Source organism: Dunckerocampus dactyliophorus, chromosome 10 (assembly GCF_027744805.1).
Source record: "Dunckerocampus dactyliophorus isolate RoL2022-P2 chromosome 10, RoL_Ddac_1.1, whole genome shotgun sequence".
Classification (NCBI taxonomy): Eukaryota; Metazoa; Chordata; class Actinopteri; order Syngnathiformes; family Syngnathidae; genus Dunckerocampus; species Dunckerocampus dactyliophorus.
The window spans coordinates 2337757-2363460 of NC_072828.1; the positions used below are offsets into that span (position 1 = coordinate 2337757).

Sequence of the window (25704 nt, forward strand, 5' to 3'; positions counted from 1 at the left end):
GACACCCCTAGTTTTTATAAATGTTGACTAACTGCGGGACAAAAGGGCCCATTTTTGAAAGTAAAAAAAAATAATTTGACCAAAAATTGTGAATTTGAGAGGTCGCAAATGTGCGGGGATCCGCTGTACCCCACCTTTCACCTAAAGTCAGCTGGGATAGGCTCCGGCTCAACGGTGACCCTCATAAGAACATTGGGTATAGACAATGGATGGAAGGATGCGATAACAAATATTGTATAAATATAAATATTGTTCTTGGGAGATGAGTCATTTCACATTAAAAGTAAACACTAGGGTTGTCCCAATATCTCACAGGATTAAAACGTTACAAGATTTATGGTTCAGAAAAAACATTCTCGTGGGGCCTCGGCCTGGGCCGATAATAAATGATAAATTAATCACACAATAAATGAAAATGAACTTTGCCGGCCTCAGGATACAGTCATGGAAAAAATGATTAGACCACCCTTGTTTCTTCAGTTTCTTGTTCATTTTAATGCCTGATATAACTAAAGGTACCTTTGTTTGGACCAATATAACAATGACAACAAAAATAGCTCCTAATAGTTAAATTTTCTGGCAGTAGTACAATGCTACAACTCTTCATGGAAGAACTTAAGTGATTTTGGTTATCAAGAAAACCAGGGAAGTTGCCAGCTATCAGCTCTTATGAGCTATATTTGTTATCATCATTATATTTGTCCAAAAAAAACAGGCTTTAAAATGGATCAATAAACTGAAGAAACAAGGGTGCTCAAATCATTTTTCTCATGCGCATGCTTGTCTAGTTTCCTCATCCAAACAGGCAGGAAGAGGTTCACTCTGTGCATTGCTTTCAGCACCTTGGCGCTGCATGAACGGAGTGATCCCTTTTGCCAGTCATACAGTCCTTTTGCCCCAGTGGGTGGAGGCGGGGCTGCTAGCATACACACAGAGTGCAGAAGAGTGTAACGTAATAGGAATTATATTAGTAGATTACGATATATCATCGTATATTTTTAATTGTACTTTTCTTAACTCATTCAACCCTGTCAGTAGCGGCCATTTTAGACTATTTTGACAGATATTCAAGACACACAGACCATTGTGTTGTATGGTTATATAAACATGGAACCTACCAAAAGAAATATTTGACTCTTGTCAAAAAAGAGTTTGTTTCTACCTTTTTCCGTTCTTGAGTAATCAGCAGTAGAACATAGGTAAGTTTCAGGAAAATATCAGCTCCCGACTCGAAAAGGGAGGAAAGCAGCTTTTTGTGAAAAGCATAACTTTCACTTTGACACAAATATTTTTTTGCTTTTGTGATAGTTCAAGTATCTAAACAACTATACCACAACATTAACAACACAAAAATAGTTGTTTTACATCAATTTAACAATTTATTTACAAATCTAACACCATGAACTATTTACAATTTTCACATTTGAAACCAAACTGTGTCTGTGCTTGTGTGTGCACACGTGTGCATGCGGTAAAATTTCCCCACAAAGCGTAACCTTCTGCGCACTCCTCCACGCTCTCTCACTTCCTGTTTCCTGTCATGCAATTATCCCTGCCGTGCTCTTACCAAATGCACTTCTGCCATCTTGGGGCCGTTTTTATGGTCTGAAATGTTAACGCACCAGTGGAGAGTTGCATCATCACCTTTTTTTGCCTCTAGGGCAAAAAAACGTAAAAGACGTATAAATACGTTGTTGGCATCAGGCGTTCGGGGTGATAAAAACGTATAAATACATCTTTGGTATTGAAAGAGTTCAAAGTGACCTTAAAGTCTCGTCTCATCTCGTCCATGCGGACCCAATCTCGCGTCTCGTCTCGTCTCGCCTCGGCGTCCCTTGTAAACACAGCTGACTTTGCGTTGTAGGTTGCATTATTCTTCTTTGTATTATCGTCGCTTCACCCTGAGCAGCAAGCGTTGGCTATGCTACGCTACTTCTTGGTCACAGTAACTTTCCGGTTCCATGGTCATCACACCTTTTCCTTGTCTGGTGTCTTGAGATAGCCACTGAGCTGAAGTCTGGCATGATAGGCTGCGGTGTCACACCATGCCAGTTAAGAGTGTGTATTTTTCCAGAAATGTTGCTTCCCATTCTGAATTGTGCAACTTTACACCGTCTGCCCTCCACTGATCAACCCAGCAGCCCCGGGGCTTAATGTGGGACATTCAAGCCGTATCGACCTCATAATGGAGGATAACGCTGATGCTGTCTCCTGCGGTCGCTGCAGTTTTGCACGCCTTGTTGTTTTAAAAGCTTGCATGCGACGGACTGGTTGGTTGGCCCGGGAAAATGAAAAAAAGTTCTATTTTCGGTCTCGTTCTCATTCATCGATTAGCTGCGGTGTGATACTCCGGGTGAGTGGCCACACTTCAAACATCGAAAACAACAAAAAAATACTGTGGTACAGTCTCATTGGCTCCAGCCCCAAAGTGATTTTCCGCGGATTCAATGTTAATCAATGGAATATTTTTGTAGTTAGACCACAGAAAACCTGTTAATACATTTTTTAAACCAGTGGTTCTTAACCTTGTTGGAGGTACCGAACCCCGTCAATTTCATATGCCCATTCACCGAACCCTTCTTTAGTGAAAAATCAAATATAATTTTTTTTTTCAAATTCAAGACATACAGTAGGTACAGTATATGTTTGTTTACTGGTGCACAAAATGACGGAGACAGGACGCTGACTCCCATCACGGTTCGTGATACGTGTGAATCCATGCTGTACATATTCGTCCGACCACTTTCTGTTTTTGCTCCACATAGTTAGCATGGATTAAAATATTAACAAGGAAATCACAGGACGTGCTACCACATTAGTTACACGTTGACTACTTGATGGTGCGTTTCATTTGTACTCGGAACTGGGAAGTCGGAGTGAGAGTGACGTGATCTCCGAGTTAAAAGCCTTCCAGTTGCTGAGTCAGAAAAACTTCACACTATAGCAATATTTTTTATAAATTATTTATTGATTATTTACCGTTTACACACGAGGCAGCCATCATTGATTGTTAACTCAGACGTGGTGTGGATGCTCTGACTTCCAAGTTGAACATTCCGACTTCGGGGGGCGTTTCAGTCGGGTGTTCCCGCAAGGAACTCGGAAATTCCGACTTCCAAGTACAAATTGAACATACCATGAGCGCGCTAAATTCTTCGCAGCACTGATTGGCCAAGGCAAGCAATGTAATGTGATTATCTGCAGTCAGTGATGGCTAAGCGGGGTGTGTCATCACGAATTGACACGATCGGTCTGGTGTGTCTTAACCTCTGTGTCGGAGGCTCCGCCGAACCCCTGGGACCGACTCACCGAACCCCTAGGGTTCAATGGAACCCAGGTTAAGAACCACTGTTTTAAACATTATTAGAACACTGTAGACATGAACTAGCGCCCCTATAGTCACTTTTACACTTGTATTATCCAATATAGTTGATATAACAATAGAAAATATGCCATCTTACACCTAAATAAGATAGGATAGACTGACACGTAGCATAGACAGCGCACTGTACTTCCTAGTGGCTATTGTCTCATCAATGTAACAATGTAGTAGTATTACTGTACTGCGTGTGTGTAAATATGCTATTTTTCTCATAATAGACCATATTCAACGACAAAACGGCCATCATTTACTGAATTCAGTCATTTTCGATCGAGTGAGTGCACCGTGTTCGACGTTCAAACTCTTTTTTTTTTTCTGATGAAGGAGGAGCGCCTAAACTTTTCTTTTGGTGGGTTCCATGATTATATGTAGAGCCTTACAACACAGTATTCTGTGTGCCTTGAAAAATGAGTCAGAATCGTGTGAAATGGCTGCTAATGAGAGGGATAAATGTTGAAACACGTCAGGGACTGAATGAGTTAAATGCACAGACATTGAGTCACCGACTTTGGCAACTCGGAATTCTGCCTCGTTTGTTACGCACAGTATTGTACGGTAACGTAGTCATACGAAAAAACTGGAGCCTTTTGAAAACCGAACTGCAATTGCAAAGTTTGTCCCGTATGTCTTGTAGTTTGATCTTACCTTGCCTGGGCAAGATGTTCTTCAGGTGGTGAAAATAAACTAAATCTACTTGAATGAGAAAAGTGATACAGTGATAACGCCTGTGCTTCCAAGGACTATATTTGGATCTCTGGTTACCAAAGCAGTGCAGTCAGCCCGCCGTACCACACAGCGCCGTGATTTAACGCCGCTTCCTGTTTCTCCCAAGGGTGGCTTACAGTTTACCAAGCATGCATTATTAATATAGAGCCGTGCTACATGATCCGTCGCTAGAGCCTACCCAGCTGCCGTCACTATAAATTCGCCTCAGCGGTACAGGCGATGAAGTATATCCTGCCTGACAAGTGGAACCTTTTCTCAGACGGCGTGACAGTGATGGAGCAACGCGCTGTGTTGAGCAATTTTTGTTGTTGTAACGAGCCGGCGCAAACATGCACGCACAGGTGGGAGTCTGGACAATGGCAATAAAGTGTAACGCAGAAAATCAACTCTTAGTGCTGTTGAAGTCCGTGCATTGTCATGTTTGAGTTGAACATTTAAAATAAATAAAACATAATCATAAACAGAGTATTTTATGTTAATTAACAATATATTTAAATAATGTATATGTATAGAAAACATGTATAAGCTGTAACATTTTTCTTATGAGTGAAATAACTGGTGGGATTTCTTTCTTAGCTGCTTGACTCTTGACTTTGCTTCTTTGATCGCCATTGTCTTGCATCAGACATGGGCTGTTTCTTCTGGGTTTTGTTTTGGTTTGTCTGCCCTGTGGCACATTCTAAAAATATAATAAAAAAAAAAACAACAGCAAAAACTGAAAAATCTGCAGTATTTTTTATAAGAATAAAGTCAAACTATGAAGACAAAAAAGTTGTAATCTAACGAGAAAAAATGTTAATTTTTGTTGTGATATGATGAGGAAAAAAATAACAATTGTAGTAACATAAAGTTGAAATATATATTAAAAAAAGACTTCTGCACTAATTTTACAAAAATAAAACGAAAATGGAAAAATCTGCACTCATTTTACAAGACTAAAGTCAAACTATTAGGAGAAAAAAGTTTCAATCTAATGAAAAAAAGATGTAAACGGGAAACTATTAAAAAAAAAAACAGCAATGACAGAAAAAGCTGCAGTATTTGTACAAGAATAAAGTCAAAATGTGAAGACAATAATGTTGTAATTAACAAGCAAAACTCATAACTCAAGTCATAATTTGACGAAAAATTACAATTTGAGTAAGTTACAATATTTAAAACATACAAATATCCTTAACTTAAACAAAAATGGAGAAATCTGCATTAATTTTACTAAAGTCAAACTATTAAGAGAAAAAAGTTTAAATCTAACAAAAAGTTGTAAATTTAAAACAGAAAACAAAAAAAACAACAGCAAAAATGGAAAAATCTGCAGAGACAAAAAAGACAAATTATTTTTTTTTCATATGAGGAAATATTAGTAACAAAGTTGAAATATATATATAAATAATAATTGTAGAAAAAAAATGGAAAAATCAGCAGTACTTTTACTTTTAAGACTAAAGTCAAACTATTAAGAAAAAAAAGTTGCAATCTAATGAGAAATAATAATAATGGTCTTATTAATTTTGCGAGAATAATGTCATAATCCAAGGAGAAATAACATCATTTTAGTTGCATACCTTTAAAATATTAAAGAAAGACATTATTTTATTTTTAAATTGTAACATGAAGAAACAACGAATAGTTTTTGGATAACAAGTTTGCGGAAAAGTTATATTACCAGAATAAAGGCAAAATATTATGGAACTGAAGTTACCATTACGGAAGGAAAATTTACAAGAAGAAAGATGAAATAGTTGGAAAATTAATGAAAACAACAGCTGTAATTTTATGACAATAAAGCCAAAATACAACACAAAGTAATTCTAACGAGAAAAAAGTCACAATTTTAGCATAATGCATTAATAATATGTGGAAAAAATTTCATTTAAGTAGTATAGAGTTCAAATATTTAAGGAAAAAATACGTACATTTTTTGAAGCTGTAATATTATGGCAATCAAACAAGATAAAGTTGTAATTTTTGGAAAATTAGGTGAGAGAAAAAGTCATAATGCTATGGGAATACAGTCATATTATTATGACATGAACATTTACAAAGATTATGCAAAAAGGAAGTTGAAATATTAGGAAGATGTAAAAAAAAAAATGGGGAAAATAGAGCAGAGCGTGAAGTCTTTTTCACCTGTATGACAAAGCTGACATGCATTGAAATATATATGTAACTTCTTAGCATTTCTTCACAAAATATTAAAGTGGAAAAGTTGCATCCTTTCATTTGTCACCATGTGTCCCTCGCTGGTAAAACGTTTGGAGGCCCCCGTCTTCTGGCCTTCCCCAAAGGACTGCAATCTATGTGTGGCGGTAGTATGGGATTATGTAACAATGTAATTGTTGAATATTCGTATTAAATTAGCCACGACTCATTTGTACAAAGTGACTGTAAAAAAACAAAAACAACAAACAACCATGGAAAGGCAAACAAATATATTTGGAACTACATATGGGGGAGGGGTCTCATTTCTGGAAGTGACGTCATCGGAGTACGATCACTCAGGTAAACAACCATGGTGGTGTACGAGACAGCGGATGTTTACAGTGATTATAGCCAAGATTTGAGCCATGTGCCAATAGTTTTTGAGGAGAAAAGAAGGGAGATGGGACGAAGATTGGTCGCCTTCAAAACACAGAATGGTAAATTACTCTGGAGTTGCTTATTCTTCAATTACTGTTTTAAATCGGCTTCTTAATGAGCATACAGGGGTCTTTATAGCCTGATTTATTTTAGATTTTGTCGTACCCCAAAAGAAAAGATGTTTATTTAACATATATAATACTTTACAGCCTTGTCGCTATCATGGAATAGTGTTAGAAGACATTATGTGAACAAGACATGACTTACTCTGTTCTGAGTCAACTTTGACATTGTTCTTCTTGTCTTTTTTTTTCTCTCTTTGTGTACCGGCATGATAGCATCCTTTTTCAAATGCTTCTTGTCAAGGTGTTCCTTCCTATAGAAGTCGTCAGTGAAATGATCACTGCAAAGGACAGAACTTGAGAATGAGCGTCCATTTGGCTCTCGTTCTCTGTACTTGCTCATTGTCTTGTTGTCTTAAACCTTCCACTTTTGCAACAGAAAACGTGCCTACAGTATCACTCGGACACTGTGAACATCCAGCAGCAACACAACATTACTACAACATACTATTTTGATGAAAAATATATATATATATATACCAAACCAAGTCGACGCTCTACCTCTGAGAAGCGTTTGTTTACTTTGCTTCGGCCGCGAGGTGTCACCCCGATGACGTCACTTCCGGAAATGAGGCTGAACAGTGAGAGCGAGCGCGTCATCATGGCTGGCGCCTCGTTCGCTTTGAAAAATGTAGAACATAATTACAAACAACATATAACATCTATATTTAAGCAAAGACGATCAATCGTGTCGTGGTTCACACAGCTGCCTTTTGGAAGTCGAGTTTCTAAAGAGCTACTTGGTTTACAGGGCATCTTGAGTTGTATAAATGTCTGCTACATAATCAGTCAAATAGAGCGTCTGCTGTTTGTTTGAATGAAACGCCCCCTCTTTAGGTCAGAGCAGTGTTTCTCAAAAGGACTTGAGAGATTATTTTTCTAATGCTGCCACAACCTGCTGTATTTTTATGAACTCCTGTGGTAAACGTGTGCCTCGCTCTTTCCCCATCCGGCCACCAACGCTTATATCATGTCTTGCCAAGAAGAGTGAATATTGTGCCGTCATGGCACCGTTTGTGTGTGCGTGTGTGTGTGTGTGTGTGTCTTTGCTGCATCAGCTGCATCGACTTTGACTTTCAGTAACTGTGTGTATTTTTAGCGCTTACAAAAACCACCGGTTTCAAACGTGTGACGATCACACGCGCGCATGATAAGGCAAACAAATACATTAGCTGCATACAGTAGTACTTGGGCCTCTCACATTAACACATTTTGCTGGTCGATGATCGTGCTACAAATTATCCTTGATAACCGAAATTTTCGACAACATTTTTGGAGACCATTTTTTTCATTGTCATGAGAGGTATTCACATCTGAACAGGGGTGGGCAAACTTTTTGACTCGCGGGCCGCATTGAAATTGAAATTGAAGTTGAAATTGGCCGGGGAGGGGGGCAGACTGTATATTTGATATACGCACACTAGTTCATGCTTATAATTGTAACTGTCCACGTGGAATTATTTGTCTTATAAGACACCCTGAATATGAACTATGAATGATAACACATTGACTATTAAAGAGTATGCGAACATCCCTCCTTTTTTACTTCCCAAACACTTGCAAGTCAGGTTGCGAGCTTGTATGTTAAACATTTAAATGAAATACTTTGGAAGCAACTAGTGGGCCGGATGTGGCCCCCAGGCTATAGTGTACCCGCCCCTGCCCTAAAGCATCATGTAACTGTGTGAGCCACAAGTTGCCTCTGTTTGTTGTCGGCTTGCAAGCTGTTGACAGTAAAAGACTTTCGAGATGAACCACTTTGTTGTTCTTAAAAAGTTCTATGGCATCAAATTTATGCCATATAACCACATCGAATGGTTGCATTTCTTCTGCAATGTAGCGAGCGGCCATTTTGCACTGTTGTGTTGATATTTGCTGACCAAATGCCTCAGTAAGCCTTGACTGTCGTGAGAGTTACCTTATTCTCCCAGACTTGTGAGCAGGATGCGGCAAGTTCAGCAGTGTTGCTAATTAGCGAGCTCGGCGCTAAAAGCTCTGTATCGGCTTCTATTTTAGGGGGGAAAAAAGGATACCAATGTTGGCCGATATCACGTTTTTATGCCATGAAAGTTATCAGTCAAAATAACAATCAGCAAATTCCAGTATTTTAAACAATACCCCTTTTCACTAAACTAATATAAATTAAATCTTGACTAAAAGAACATGAATCAAGGCACAAGAAGCAGAAATGTATTCTTATCCAAAGTATGTAATACATGAATGATCTACTCAGAGATTGGTGGAGTAGCCGACAAAACAAATGTCCTCATTTAAGACTATTGTTAGTTTTCAACAATTTTACTCCGAAAGAGATATGTGATGTTACACCTATTGGTATCACAATCGATGGATATCGGAATCTGCAATTGAGAGTTGTCCAATATCGGTTATGGGAGGGGAAAAAAGCCAATATCGGACGTCCTGAATAAATAAGAATAAAAAATCATCACGGCGTCTTGCAAATTATCAGTATGCCGTCTTATGATCAATCAGCGCCTGCGTCATTTATGTTCCATCACAGAAGAGGATCAGATGTCGTTGGTGAAGTTTGATAGCGTAAGCGTGAAAGCTGTCACTGATCCGTGTCTGTGATTGGACGTGTTTCCCAGGTGCTGTGTGGTGAGAGGGAGGCATGCTGAGGCAACTCCCCCTGACTCAGGATGAGTGTCAGAGATGGCGGTGCCGCCGTGGCAACAAGCACGGGTGGGGGAAGGGAGGGAGGAGACAGGCCAATCAGCCCCAACGATCACAACGGACGCTCGTACCTGCTCCAGATCTACCCACGCCTCCCCGCTGAGTCATCCACCTGCTGCAATCTCAGGTGGGTGGGCAACAGAGTTATGACTGCTGATCTCAGAAACAAACAAAACTTATTACATGCACTTTTTTTTTTTTTTTTTTTTTTAATCAGAGTGCAGAAAGATGCCACAGCAGCCTCTGTGATCTCGGACGCGGCGACGGCGCTGGAGCTGGACCCCAGCCGCCTGTATGTGCTGGCAGAGGTGAAGGAATGTGGCGGGGAAGAGTGGGTGCTGGAGGCTGGCGACCTCCCGGTACAGAGGTTTCTGCTGTGGCCTCGGAAAGCCCAGGAGCAGCACCCGCAGAGCCTGGGCTTCTACTTCTTACTGCAGGTCTTACATCATACATCATGCTTCTTCTGCTTCACTTTTCCACTGTGTTTCCATTTCAAGTTAGCTAACAAGCTGTGTGCTGACAGAAACAGCTCATTTCCTACACAAATTGATGCCCCACCATGACCCTCTGCATAATGAATTACATCCTGTTTTCTCTTTTTTTCTCTTTAATCAATAACTATTTGACTTAATTTCTTCAAACTAACACAGTTCTGAAACTTGAAAACTCATTGTTTGTATTGTAGATTTTTTTATTTTTACTTTTAGCTCAATCCCAGCCATTTTTCAAAAGGCAGCCCCCTCAGTGGCGGCCATTTTAGATGATTTTTGACTGATCTTTCAAGGCATACAGAATATTGTGTTCTATGGTTATATAAACATGACACCTACCAAAAGAAAGATTCAACTCTCGTCTTTCATCAGAAAAAATAGTTTGTTTCTACCTTTTTGCGTTCTTTAGTAATCAGCAGTAGAACGTAGTTAAGTTTCAGGAAAATATCAGTTCCCAACTACTTGAAGAAAAGGGAGAAAACCAGCTTTCTGTGAAAAGATACATTTCAAGCATAACTTTCACTTCGACACAAACATTTTTTTGCTTTAAATATAACAGAATGAAGTATTTACAATTTTGACATTTGGAAGTGAACCATGTGTGTGCACGTGTGCGTACATGCGTTAAAATGTCCCTACAATGCGTGACCTTCTGCATACTCTCCTCCTCACTCTCCAACTTGTGTGATTCTTTCATGATCTCTGCTGAGCTGTTGTCATATGCACTTCTGCCACCTAGTGGCCGTTTTACGGCATTAAAATTGCTCTGAAGCCGAATGCATTGGTGGGGAGTTGCATCATCACCTCCTTCAACCTCTCGCGCAAAATAAATGTAAAAAACGTAGAAATACAATGTTGGGATTGGGACATATTACATCTTTGGTATAGAATGTTAATTAACCGCGATAGGGATGACTGTACCGTAGAACCTTGATTTTTGTCATTGATTTGTTCCATAAGGTCAAACGAAAACCAAAATGTGTGAAAATCGTGGCAATTTTTTCCATAGGAAAAAATGTAAATCCAATTTTTAAAATAAAATGAACAAAACAAAACATTTAATACAAAATAATTATAGTTTTACATGCAGAAAAAAAAGAGTGCAATCATTATAAATGAGGAATGGCTGGAACTTAATGTTCCCACACATCCCATTATGTGCATCAATGAGCTGTCTCTTTTTAGCGGGTTTTATATCTTCAGATAAACACAGAAAAGAGAAAGACCTGTGTGTTCATGTCTCACATAGGGATTGTGGATGATGGGCAAAATTCCCCCCCAAAAGTGCACTTTTCCTTTAAAGTGCATGCAGAGGGAGGTACAGCTGCTGGATGCGGACCACACATGATACTTCAAATGCAGTTGCTTCCACCCTGTGGATAAATAAATCACATCAGCATGTCAGCTAGACGCGGGTGGTAATTAGCTTGCGTAGAGCAATGCACCCTGCGACTATTGCAAGCTTGATTGAATAAAGTTGTTAATTGGAGCAGCTGTAACTCTAATTTGCCTCAGCGGTTTAATCTACTTGGTTTCTATTTGACAAGCATTTTTGTTTGAGTGGTAAAAACCAAATACATTTCCATCTTTTCCAGGAGAGGAACAACGATGGCACCATTCATTACGTCCACCTCCCTCCCATGTCCAAAGAGCAGGAGAAACAGCGGCTCGCCGCCAGGGGCTTCCTTCCACCTCCCCAGGATGACTTTGCAGACCTTTGCAACCTCCCCAAACTCAACGAGGACAGTATCCTAAACAACCTGCGCACACGCTTCTACAAGAAGAAGATCTACACGTACGCCGGCAGCATCCTCATCGCCATCAACCCCTTCAAGTTCCTGCCCATATACAACCCCAAGTACGTCAAGCTGTACGAGAACCACCAGCTGGGCAAGCTGGAGCCGCACATCTTTGCCATCGCCGACGTGGCCTACTACGCCATGCTCAGGAAGAAGGTCAACCAGTGTATTGTCATCTCCGGAGAGAGCGGCTCGGGCAAGACGCAAAGCACCAACTTTCTCATCCACTGTCTGACCGCGCTCAGCCAGAAGGGCTACGCCAGCGGCGTGGAGAGGACCATACTCGGCGCTGGACCGGTCCTCGAGGTAAGAGAATACAGGAGGTCGGTTGCACGCATGAGAAAAAGAGAACTCCTCCTTACTTTTTTATTCCTGTGGTTGTCTTGCACACTGAAAGGGGCGTTGCAAGGGAGGGAGAGACAGGCTAACTGGGAGGCGGACCACTATGCTGCCTTTTTCACAAGGTCAAGGACACCATCTTGGTCGCTACGTTTGAGCGGCTTGGACCGGGCATGCAGCCAGCCAGTCAGTCGGTCAGCATTTGTCCACTTTCTGAGCATTTTTCTACGTCTAATTTCACTTTCACTTTACTTTGAGTCACTGCCATCAGTAGTGTCTCCCGCTTTAATGATGAGAAAAAAGTGAAGCAAAAAGAACAAAAGTTATGTTATTGTTCCTCAGTGTTGCAAGACGCAACTACGTGTTCTTCCGCCTGTGAATCCTTCCACCTAGTTCTCATTTTCTTTTTGTTCAGTCCAGCGGTTTTCGTCATTAATTTGTTCTAGAAGGTCCAACAAAAAACGAAACATACGAAAACTGAGGCAATTTTTCCCATGGGAAAAATCCAATTAAGTCCAATTAAGTCGTTCTAGACATCCAAAATATGTAGAAAAATGCATTTTATATGGAGAATAATTACAGTTTTACATGCAGAAACAATGCATAATCATTATAATGAGGAATGGATGGAACTGAGAAAAAAGAAGACAATAGAGAACTGCAAACTGCAACTGCAAAGGACAGAGAGACAGGCTTATTGGGAGAAGGTGATCCGCTCAACTGCTTAGTTATCCTTGGCCACTGCACAGGAGCAGATCCTTTGTCATGCTCGAGGGTCCCATCGGTAGCCGTCATGATGGCTGCTGCGTGTGAGCGGCTTGGATCGGTCGGCGTTTCTCCACTTTCTCAGCATTTTACGACATCTAATTTCACTTTACTTTCATTTTCCTTTACTTTGATGCATCAGTAGTGTCTCTCGCCTTGGCGACATAATGATGAGAGAAAATAAGTGAAGTAAAAGCAACAAAAGCGACATTATTTTTCCTCTGTGTTGCAACACACACTACGTGTTCTTCCGCCAGCGTATCCTTCCACCTAGTTTTCTTTTTTTCCGGTCTGATGATGTCCATTGCGCCCTGGTGCCTTTTCTCTCTCTGTAGAACGCACAGAAAAGGGAAAGAAATTTGTGTTCATGTCTCACACAAGGATTGTGGATGATGGGCAAAATTCCCAAAAAGTGCAGTTTTCCTAGGAGAGTAGGTTCCGTTTTTGTTGGTCAATTCTGTGATTCCGTTCAGGCGGAAATCATCGGGCCCTACATCAAGCAGGATAAGACTACAACCTTGTTTTGTTTTTTTTACATGATTTAATGGCAGGATCATTGTGTTTTCTGCTTTGTCGGTTTATGGAGGTTTGAAAAATCCCATGAAAGAGAGGAAAGGAAATGTGTTCTGCAGCCCAGGCCCAGGCGGACATGCGATCACTGGCGCGTTGCATTAAATGCTTTACCATAAAGTCTATGCTCAAAAAGAATTGGCAAGGTGCTCCATTAACCCTCCGCGTGGTCCCTCTAATGCTCTCGGAGTCATTCTGCAATTCAATAAAGACAGTTGCAGACATCTGTCTTTGCTTCTACAGAAAAATGAATGCCAGGAAATAGCCGCGTATTGTTTTAGACAACTTTAATCTACTTGGCTATGATTACACTTTAGCCTTTTTTTTCTTTTATTTTCCCCTGCAGTTATAAGAAAGGGGATCCTATTGACTTTTCAATGTTGAAGACTTTTTCTTTGGTCGACTGTAAGATAATTTTGTGTTTACATCCCCCCCAAGGTCCTTTTGAGAAGCAGCACTGCTCTGCAAATGCTTAACTGTACTTTGCTGTACCGCATATTAAGGGTGCAAGGGTACACCACAATGACAGTTTGCTCACTTTTAAGGTCCTGCTTTGGTTCATTTTGGGTACAGTGAGGGAACAACATGCAAAGCATAAAACTGCGTAGCTTTGGTGGCAACAACTTTAATGATTTTTAAAATGGAACTTTTTAAAAAACGCAAATTGGTAGTAGCAAATTCTACAATAAATGCAAAAATTAAATAATACAAATTAAAGATACTGTACTCCTGATAAAAATGTTACGAGAAGAAAAATGACAAGAATGCACATTTTGCACTGTTAGATCATAAGGAGGTTCTAAGTAGAGCTTCGTAAGTTCTAAGTAGAGCTTCGTAATGCAAAAAGATGAAATGGTAGTGAGCCAAAAAACAAAAGAGTAAGCAATTTATTGCAAAGAATTCACACTGTCATGATCTCTCGGTGGGATTGTTGAGCTGCATTAGCAAGGCCTCTCGCAGCGCGCCATTGCTGCTGAGGTTGAACGCAGTAAGACGGTCATTTCAAACATCCTGAGGGTTGTGAAACAAATAAGTCAAGTGGTAGACCCCCAAAAAATGTTGAACTGGTGCTGAGTGCAGTCCAATAACCCTCAACACGGCCAGAGAAACCTTTTAAGAAGAAAAAAGCTCTTCAAAGACCTCTTCTCCTTAAAGGTTTGGAATTTGCAGGAGAGCACCAAACATGGGACATTGAATGGTGGAAGAAAGCTCCCACATGAGATGTTTTCCACACGGCATAGCGGAGGGGGCGCCACCATGATCCTTCAATGGAACAATGAAGCTTCAGGGTGTGCAGGGGCGTCGGAAGCCTGCTATGTGGAGGTGTCGCTGGGAGCATCCCTCATGACTGAAGGCCCTCGCCTGTGTGGTGATGACTTGCTTTTTCAACAGGACAACGCTGCACTTCACAAAGGACTTCTTCCAGAGGAATATGCTCACTCTTTTGGATCATCCTGTGTGTTCCCCTCATCTAAATCCAATGGAGAACATTTGGGGATGGATGGCAAGGAAAGTTTCCAGAAATGGACATCAGTTCCAGACAGTGGATGCCCTCCGTGAAGCCATCTTCAGCACCTGGAGCAACATTCCCACTAGCCTCCTGGGAACACTGGCATCAAGCATGCACTAACCCATTTTTCAGCTCATTTACAAGAATGGCACAGCTACTCATTACGCACTCTTTGTTCAACATTTTATTTGTATTTTAGGGGAGTTTTTAGGGTTTTTTTTCAGCTGCGGTCTAAACTTTTGATCAGCTAATGAACAGCCTGTTTGACTTTAATGCTTGTTTGCGATAAATTGCTTACTCAGATGTATTTTTGTCTCAGTCCCATTTCTTCTTTTTGCATTTAGAAGCTTTACTTAGAACCTCCTTAAGATCCAGCAGTGCAAAATGTACATTCTTGACCTTTTTCAACTGGTCTTAACATTTTGATCAGGAGTGTTTAGCATACAGAAAAATAAAAGAAGGCATCCATCCGTCTTTTATTTTGCATATCCTCGCAGGGGTGACGGGGGGTATGCTGGAGCCCATCCCAGCAGATTTTGGGCGAGAGGCGGGGTACACCCTGGACTGGTGGCCAGCCATAAAGACAAACAACCATTCACACTCACATTCATACCTATGGACAATTTAGAGTCACCAATGAACCTAACATGCATGTTTTGGAATGTGGGAGGAAACCGGAGTACCCGGAGAAAACCCACACACGCACGGGGAGAACATTATTATTATTATAATAAATTGCAACATTTGTTTTATTTTCAGGAAATTGCAAAGATGCAGGAAATGCAACCGTAATTTAAACAAAAATGAGGGAGGCTGATGGTAGATGATGCCATCTGCATTTGCATATTCGCATAATGACGTTTAACAATACAAATTAAGTTTCTTCTGTCGCGTCTTTTTGTCGTCATTTAGTGTCACAAACTTTGCTGGGACGAAATGCATTACGGGAAGAAGTTAAAATAGTTGGGTTTTATAAATTATTTTAAACTATTACTAGTACTTGTAAATATGTCTTAGCTACCTTTAGAGTGTTAAGTTGCTGTGTGATGATTTTAGTGTTCTTTGTAAGATGACACTGTGAGTCAGACTATTACATTGAGTCATGACCTGCGGTTGAAAAGCTGCTGTGAATTTTTCATCGCATTCAAATAAAGAGCTACCTGGTCCTCACAGACTCACAGACGCCATTTTATGACGTGGACATGTGCGGTTTATAGTCCGATGCAGCTTATACACCGGAAACTACGGTATACGATTTCCACTATGCTTCCTATGCAACATATTATTGAGGAAGCAAAGGAATAGATCGAAAAAATACTTAGTGTCACAGAGTAGACACGTGACCCAGAAGTCCCCCCTTGGCTTTTCCAACTCTGCACATGTGCTTCAACACTGGATTTCCCTTGCAGAGCTCTTCAATGCTGCGGTTCTCTAAATGCTCTTAGGGCTGATCTGGAAGCAAATCGCCACATATTTTGGGTTTGATATTGCGCAGGAACGGGTCTAAAAATACTCCTTTTATCCTGCAAAGCCATGCGTGGAATGTGAAAGGACTGCTGAAAAAGAAACTCCTGATTGAAATGCAGCGCAGTAGCAGAAGTAGGACGAGTGGACGGCTACACTTAAACGCACCATGCAGTCGTCCATCATTTGATAGATGGCTTTTGTCCATTGACCCGTTTGACTCTGCACTCAAGGAGCGCTCACAAAAATGCTGCCACTTCAACATGCAGATACGTGACGTGTGTCCGCCTGTCGCACTGTGCTACACCCAGAGACATTTTCCCCTCCATCAGCAGAGTTCTGGTCCCGTTGGCTGCCGTTCACTCATGTTTCAGTCTGATCCAGAGCTGTGGTTGCAAAAGGGAGACAAGGAGACGGGATTTTTTTGGCCTCGTGGAGTTGCATTCAGAGCCCGTTTGTCAATCATTCTGTGTGGTGTACAGCGCGACATCAAGGCATCAAGGCTTTTGACGTTTCTCCACGCTACTACAAGCAAAGGGATTTGTTTTATGTGGAAAAAGGTCCATTCGCAGCTTTTGCAGCCAACGTGAACCTGAAGTGGCTTTTACAGAGGAAGCAATAATTCGTGGAAGTATGTTCCCTGCAGTTTCTTTCCACACAACCATTGATGGCAGGCTGACATTTAAAGAGAGAGTCGGGATTTCTTTCAACAAGTTTACTGGAACAAAAGATTTTTTTTTATTTTTTTGCACTGGATACTGATCCGATTACAATGCAAAGACTGTGTGTGTGTGTGTGTGTGTGTGTGTGTGTGTGCGTGTGTGTGTGTGTGTGTGTGTGTACCCTGTGGCTATAGGAGAGCTCTCCAGACCTGGGTCACATTTTGAGGAGATGAGATCACTATTTGTAGCCCTCCTGAAACCACTTTGCAAAGCAGCCGCCCCACTTTGGTCTACGCTATTACCATTTTTGTTCTATTTTCATCGGCTCTAATGGATGCCCAATTAATAGCTGGGTGCGTCCACTCGAACTCGGACCGATTATTATGGATGTGAGGGAATTATGACGTCGTACTGATGAATCCGATACCATTAAAAAAATAGCTCCAATAATTAAAAAAAAAAAAAACACTCCAACGAGGCGAGATTACCCGTACTGTGTGGGGGTGAGCAAATCAAGCGCTCCGTGTTTCTTCTGCCTATGAGGTTAACGGCCTGTCGTAACTTCCCCTGAGCTCACTTTTAAACCGACGTCTACTGTTTCAGAGACATGAGAGGTAGAGAAATTTCAGTGACATTTTGCATGCTATTTGTACTGAATGATCCATGATGAGGGGGGAAAAACCTCACCAACACACAAGACCTTATCAGCCACATTAAACAGCAACGTTGCAGCGTTTGAAAAGTGCAAAAGGTTCGCCAGAGACCTGCAGCGTCACACGGGCTGCTCTGGGTGTGTGCCCGAATACAGTGCACCTTGCTGGGCCACGTCAGGTGGCTCCTCCCACTCTGTACTTCGGTTCTCCTGAACTTCGTAGCGGCACACTGGCTGCATGTGTCTGAATATAGTGCCCTTTGCTAGGCTACAGCAGGTGGCTCCCTCCGCTCTATACTCTGGTTCTCCTGATAATAGTGATGTGCTAGTAGTAATGTCAGGACAAATCAACAGGTACAGTTGGTCAAATCCTAATTTGTTCCAGTCCTTCTTACCTCCAGGTGTGCACAAACTACACTTAAGTCAAAATGATAAAAAAAAAAAAAACTAGATGTAAAAAGTTATTGGTATTTTGAGAAGCAGAAAGTTAACTAACGGTTAATAATTGGCAGATGTGGTCAGCACTAAGTTTTGTTCTCCGATGCAGAGTTGAGTCCTCGAGCAGTCTCTTCCTCACCACCGAGACTGCTGCTGAGGTGGGGACAGATGTGAAAAGTGAAGTCACATCATAAGAAAAACTCCAGAGGATCTTATGGCAACACAAAATTCCTACCTATTTCAAACCAGTAAATACCCTGAGACAAAAATTAGTGCATCCTAAAGACAAGGCTCCAAACCAGAAACAGAGCAATGTGGTCTATTCCATCCACTGTAAAGATGAGGAATGCAAAGAGCACTACATTGGGGAAACTAAGCAAATGCTCCAAAAAAGGCTTTATCAACATCGCAGGGACAATTCTAGTGGTCCTCAATCAGCAGTACATCTACACCTGAAAGCTACCAATCACTCTTTTCAGGACAGCGAGGTAAAGATTTTGGCCAAAGAAAACAGATGGTTTGAAAGAGGAGTAAAGGAAGCTATTTTTGTCAAACAACAGAACCCATCATTGAATCGGAATGGTGGTTTGAGGTTTAATTTGGACCCTGTGTTCAGCAGGTTACTGAGACCAAAACCCACAGCTCTTAGTCTTGCAAATGAGGTGCAGCCAGGGCCGAGCCAGAACAATACTGTAGATGCTAACAAGCCAGTATCAGAGTCGTTCATACCCAATTCAGGGAGCGACACTTCCCTTTTATTGGAGGTGTTAATAACAGGATAGGATTATACCACTACTCCGCCCAGGCTTAGTGTAAGGAACCAATAGGAGGAGGGTGTTGGCACACCAATTCCGCCCACTCTTACTGTATTTAAGGCCTAAGCTACCAGCACTTGTTAGTTCGCTGACGAAGCTCTTCGGATGAGAAGCGAAACGTCCGACACCTTCTTCACAGAAGTACAGATGACGTCTCAAGAAGCCTTTTCCTTGATAAACATAGTAGAGTAACATTCCAGTATAAAATAAGTTAATAAATAAGATAACTGTAAATGAATAAAACTGAAAAACCAAAACAATCTTACCGTTTACCAGATGTCTTGATCAGGAGCACGCAAGTGGAGGCAGGAGGGGGAGGGGGAGGGGAGCCTGTCTATCACACAAACACGGAAGCGCTGGATACATCAGCCAATGAGATGAAAGCGTAGGCGGTGTTCCGATAATCAGCCAATGAGATGAGAGCGTAGGCGGTGCTCCGATAATCAGCCAATGAGAGCATGAAGCGTCAGAATTTGTAGATAACTTCCTGCTTCCTTTCGATCGACAACTTTTCCCTTTTTTCTTATCCCTTACACTTGGTTTGGTGCCCATGACTGCGGTAATTTTAACACAAAGGAAAGTAAAGAAATTAAAAAAGATAAGAGCGTAGGCGGTGCCCCGATCATCAGCCAATGAGAGGAGAGCGTAGGCGGTGCCCCGATAATAAGCCAATGAGAGTGTAAAGCATCAGAAGGCGTCACCAAGTGTACTCTGTTAGTCTCTCTGTCGCTTGCACTGACTTGACGCCTTATGTTTTATGGAATTCTTTACGTAATACGATACATAAAAGGAGGTTTACGTTATGCAAGGTACTACTGTATATTTATTAACTGGTCTAACTGGTTGATCCTCTGGGTGGGTTCTTGTGTGTGTGTGTGTGTTTGTGTGTGTGTGTGTGTGTGTGTGTCTTCTCTTTGACTCACTTAAGCCCTCCCCTTTTGGTGACACACAGCATAGTGGCCTGCTCATTAAAGGTGAGCTCGTAGAGGAATGAAGGTTTTAAATGTAGTTGTGCCTTATGCTGCCCAGAATGAAGACTCATAGACGTAACTACACAGGAAGTTCCTATCATCCGGAACCTTATTTAACAGGAAGCGGCTACGACATGGGAAGTAATGGCAGTCGTTTTTTGTTTTTTGTTGTTTGGTTTTTTTGCTAGGAGCCTTACAGGGTGTGGATATACCAGAGTATTGTATTGTATTGTATTGTATTCAGGAAGTGCTGAGGAGAAGCTGGCCATTCTGTTCTGCACATGCATTGTTTATCTCTCAACTACTGTATATGTTGCACTCTTTTATTCTAGTCAGTGCAAGAATGGAGAAACTATATTTATTTATCTTCATCTTGATCATGCAAACATGTGACATTCCTTAATGTAACTTGTTAAAGCATGTCCCAAACAAATAATCCTTATGATACCACAGCATAGCACACACACACACACACACACACACACACACACACACAAAGATCTTATTTACTGTAATCTATTCATATTCAAAGTGAAGCGTAGAACAAGCTGTCTCTTGCAAGCGGCGGCGTACATGCAGCAACAAGCTGCAGCCATCTTCCAGGCCTATTTGTGGTGCTTTGACCACAGCACAAACCAGGGACTGATGTGGTCCCCAATTAGACATGGGTGGGGCCGCTTGAAATGGCTCCAGTCTGGTAAAACATTTACACCACAGGAGGACCAAAAGCAGTGCTTGAAAAACTGAAATCCAACGTATTTTTTCCACATCTGACATGTATATCTAGCTTCCCTTCCTACTTGGCACACTGAAGACACGCTAAATGTGGGGCAAAAAATGTCAATCACGATTTTAGAATTCGCGATTTTCTGGAATTATTTTTTTTTCCCCCCCACACCAAATTCAGAGCCATGTGCTTACGTTATAAAGAAATCCCTGCTCCATTTACCCGAGGTTGGGTCATTCCCTCTCCCCAGCTACTTCGTCCAGCTCCTCCCGGCAGATCCAGTTTAGAGACATAGACTATGTTTATAACCCAATCATAACCGGAATATTTGAAATAACCCGGTTGTGCACGGCCATGTAAACACCAATAAATCCCTTTTGAAAAAAGTATGAACATATTCCCCTTTTAAAAACTGGAATATTACCCCTGCGTTACCCCTTCTCTAACCCAAATATCATGTATACGCCTGTCGGGATATCCTGATGGAAAGGAACATAAATTAGTGTTGTGCGCATGTTCTATTGGAAAGGAATCCTGTGTCTTTGGCAGGAACGACTGTACTTGTAAACATGGCGACACGCAAAACCCCACACTTTTGGAGCGAGGAGGAAACAAGCCACCTCGTTAGTGTGGTGAAAGACAGGAACATTACGTCATTCAGTGACGGTAGAAAGTACTGCGATAGCGGAATCTATCAGAAGTGAGCGAGAAGTTACGCGAAGCAGGGTTTGTACGAAGGACAGAGCAGATCAAGCACCACTGAGAGACACTGAAAAAGGCGTACTACAGGGTCAAGAAGCAAAACGGTACCAGCGGGTCCGACCTATTACCCTATTACTACCTGTTCCTACCAGTCTTGATTGTGCACCTTCATCCAAAATGTCCTGGGGGGCTCTGGTGGAAACGGGTAGCATGGGTATGGATGGCACAACTCCGACTCCGTTTCCTATTTTTTCATGTTCTCGCCTTTCATTAATGAAGAAAGTGGGACAGAATAGTGTCAAGTACTGCTGGGGGGTCGGTACCAGCACCAAAGCCCAAACAAAGGCGACTGCTAGCGGCCCCGGACTGTTCATTATCCGCTGTGCTGCTGTTGTTGTTTTTGGAAGAAGCGGAAATGACGTGCATTGCGTCTTGACGTTCTCCGTACGTCGAGACGTTCGTCCGTCGCTGTTTTGTTCGGGACATCCCGATTGATTACAATTACCATGTATAAAGGAATAACCATGTTTGCTCACGTATGTACACGTATGTTATAGTGTTCCCTCGTTCATCACAGGGGATAGGTTCCCAAAATAGCCCGCAATAAATGAAATTCACGAAGTAGCCAACTTCATTTTTTTTACAATTGTATATGTTTTAAGGCTGTAAAGCCCCTCACCATACACTTTATACACTTTTCTCAGACAGGCAAGAACATTTTCTCTCATTTCTCTCTTTTTACACTCTCAAAAAAGTTCAAACCTTTGTTTGAATTTTCATGAGCAACCTTAATGATCAACACAAGAAATTATTAAGCCACTGACACATATTTCACTCCTGTGGCCGTGCCTTTTCGCCCTGGCACCGTTTCGCTGTACCTGTATCCTTCGTAAAACATATTGCTGCAGATAACTGAAGAGTCAAGCTAGCAAGCAAAGAAGCTAGCGATGATACAGGAAGCATGGCAGGGCGGCACGAAGGAGATTGATTGACAATGGTCTACAGCCAATCAGGATGCAGAAAACAATGGACAGACGAGAGAGGGAAGAGATGGACACTGAATTTCAACCAATGCAGTTCTTCTTAGAGTGCCAGGACTCGGCCTGGACCAGTATTCATATGCTGTCATTAAAAAAAAAAAAAGAATCACAGAAAAAAAACCCGGAAACAGGGAATACGTGAAAGGTGATCCGCGGTAGAGCGAGGGAACACTGTATTCCGAATGTTTCAGAAACCGGAATTTCGACCTTCACCCAAATATTGACGGCATGTGAATGTAGTCATCGTCTCCCTAACGTGCCCTGGGTCTTCCCCCGAGGCCTCCTACTGGACGGACGTGCCCTGAGGGAGGCGTCCAGGAGGCATCCTGACCAGATGTCAGTTTCATCCCGTTTGTGCTTTGTCGTTTTGTGACAAAGACAATGAGGTAAATAATACAAAACGGGTTAACTTGCGTTTCAGTGATTCCCGAAGTATAACGCCTCATTGTGCACCAAACGCCTTTTGCTTCATCCAGAACATGTACTTTGACCAAATTCGCACAAAATGCAACACCTCATTAAACGTAAATGGTGTATTCCACTCAGTGTTGCTAAAAATCAGTGAAGAAAGTGTATATGCAAATGAGCTGACGTCTGCATTGACACACAATGTCATCTTCAGAGTATTTCTGGGTTATTTCTCTGTTTTTTGTCAATATTCAGGCAATAACAAAAGTTACACTGGTTCAAAATCAGAAATATGGCGTAGTATCCATGATATGAATTATGTTTAGGTTTTTTACTGATCTATTTTTTGAATCAATACACTCTTACATCACGTTTCCGCGCTTGTTGACTTTATTTGATTTAAACGCTCTTGACATTTCAATTCCAGTATTCAATACTGAGAAATTTTCTTTGTTTGCTTTTGATACGGTGCACTCGCATTATTATGTCATGTATTGTCATTATTCAATCATTTTCTACGCCGCTTATCCTCACTAGGGTCGTGGGTATGCTGGAGCCTATCCCTGCTGATTTTGGGTGAGAGGTGGGGTACACCCTGAACCAGTTGCCAGCCAATGGCAGGGCACATATAGACAAACAACCATTCACCTTCACATTCATACCTATGGACAATTTAGAGTCTCCAATTAAGCTAACATGCATGTTTTTGGAATGTGGGAGGAAACGGGATTACCTGGAGAAAACCCACACACGTACGGAGAGAACATGCAAACTCCACACACAGATGCCCAACGGAGATTCGAACCCAGATCTTCCAGATCTCCTGACTGTGTGGCCAACATGCTAACAACTAGGCCGCCATTCATGAAAAAAATTGTCTAAAAAATAATGTTGACAATAATATCGATTATCTGCAATAATTTGTAGGACAATCAGAATCTGTTATGGTGACAGGCCTGGTCTCCACTAGGCTGCAGCTGCCCTCAGTTTCCTCTTGAATAAAACGTGTCCCCTCACCAAGGCCAACTTGCTGAGAAGTAAAGTCCGGACACACTCGTCCTCCATTGTGGTTTGTCTTCATCTGCTAAGTATAGCATTTTGTGGTTAAAATCTGGTCCTTTGAGCGCAGCTTGTACTTGTATGTGGCGCGTTTTCCAATTTATCGGCAAGCGTGACTGCAGGGGGTTTTACCCACCTATTGCTGGAAAGTAGTTCAATTGGAAACATGATATAGCCCCGAACATTTTGTATGCTAGCAAATTCCTGCAAGGACAAGATAAGTGTCACTTTTAACTGTAGCTAATGCTCGGCCTCCTTATGATGCACATGATGTTGAAATGATAGTATGCAGACCGTATGATGATCCACGTTAATATAACTCACCCGTGACAAGGACAAGGCTGTGCTTTGCATGAGCTGGGACGTGTGCCCAACTCATGCAATCCATTCAGCCATGTTTGAAAATTCAACCCCTTCAGTCGCGGCCATTTTAGACGATTTTGACGGGCTTTTCAAGGCACACAGAATATTGTGTTCTATGGCTATACAGTGTTCCCTCATTTATGGCGGGGGATTAGGTCCCAAAATAGCCCGCAAACGATTTGCTAAAGGAGGACATAAGCCATAAGCCATAGGTCATAGGCGTAGGTCTCGCACATGCACAGAACCAATCACATTTCCGGGACGGATTGCGTAATGACACTCATCACACAGCAACTTAACACTCATTCAGCTGTCTCTGTCCACTAGAGGGAGCCAGAGGGGCCGGAGGCTTAATGAATCAGCTTTGAATTTGTTTCACAGACTTGATTGAAGATATGTTTGTTTGAGATGTTAGTTTGTAGTAGAGATAAAAGGACTGCATTTTCAAAAGTATTGAAATGTGCCAACCGTGTACCGATTTTCTACCACTTATCCTGTTCAGGGTCCCGGGGCCGATGGGCACCTAACACAGCTGACTTTGGGCAAGTGGTGGGTTCCATCCAGTCAGTCCCAAAGCACATACTGTATAGACAATCCAGCATTCATACTCATTAACACCTACTGAACAGGCCCTAGACAGGAGTCCATCCCTAGCTTGCTGCATGAGTACCACTGATGGCTGCTTTAAGTGATCATTTGTTTACAGTGTAAAGTGCAACACATGCATGTAGAGTTAAACAGGCATATCAATTCAAATTAGGCTTAAAGGAAACGCGCATGGCCTCACCGGTTGGCCGGGTTTTGGCACGAGAGCCCGCGGCCGTTTTGTGAAAGCAGGAATCCGTGGCAGTTGGACAATGCCCGGTCCTTTCTGAGCGTGTCCAGCCTGTAGAGAGGGTGTGAGTGTCAGGACCTTGGCAGCACTCACAGAAGCGTTTAACTCGAGCTCGGCCGCACGGTCACACTTGAGTGGATGCGACACTGCTCCAGTGTACGGCCTTGTATCCAGGCAGAAAGATAACAAAAAAAAATCCTTTTGTGTTTTCTTATCAGCCAGAGCACGATGAAATGAACACTGCTCCAACGCGTGAGGCTGTCAGGATATCAGGTGGAGGACAAACAAATAATGATGTTCTCTGAAGAAGCAACAAATAACTTGTAAGAGGCACTTTGTGGTGGAGCTCCCCCAGTCTGAATTCTAAGAACTTTGTGTGCGGCTGAATGGAGACGTGAGACCTTTTTCTGGGAGCTTTGGCTCCCCTCAAGTGGAAAGAAACTGGGAATCTGGCAACAAGTCATCTGGTTTGCCACAGAAAGACTTCACTTACAGCACGTCAACAAGCTCTAAGCCATGGCTCTCCAAACATGGCCCGGGGGCCATTTGCGGGTCTTAGCTTTTTTTGTTGTTGTTGTTTTTTTTTTTTATTT

The 25704-nt window shown here is 41.9% G+C and overlaps 1 protein-coding gene across 6 annotated transcripts in view; it reads left to right on the forward strand.

Moving 5' to 3' along the window:
• LOC129189264 (unconventional myosin-IXb) overlaps positions 1–25704 on the forward strand; it is a 123786-nt gene that overhangs the window by 26763 nt on the left and 71319 nt on the right. For all 6 annotated transcript variants that reach the window (XM_054790777.1, XM_054790776.1, XM_054790778.1 and 3 more), the window contains exons 2-4: positions 9417–9628; positions 9719–9938; positions 11588–12097. In XM_054790777.1, the coding sequence (XP_054646752.1) occupies positions 9468–9628; positions 9719–9938; positions 11588–12097 (891 nt within the window). In that variant the 5' untranslated portion in view covers positions 9417–9467. The remainder of the gene's footprint in view (positions 1–9416; positions 9629–9718; positions 9939–11587; positions 12098–25704) is intronic.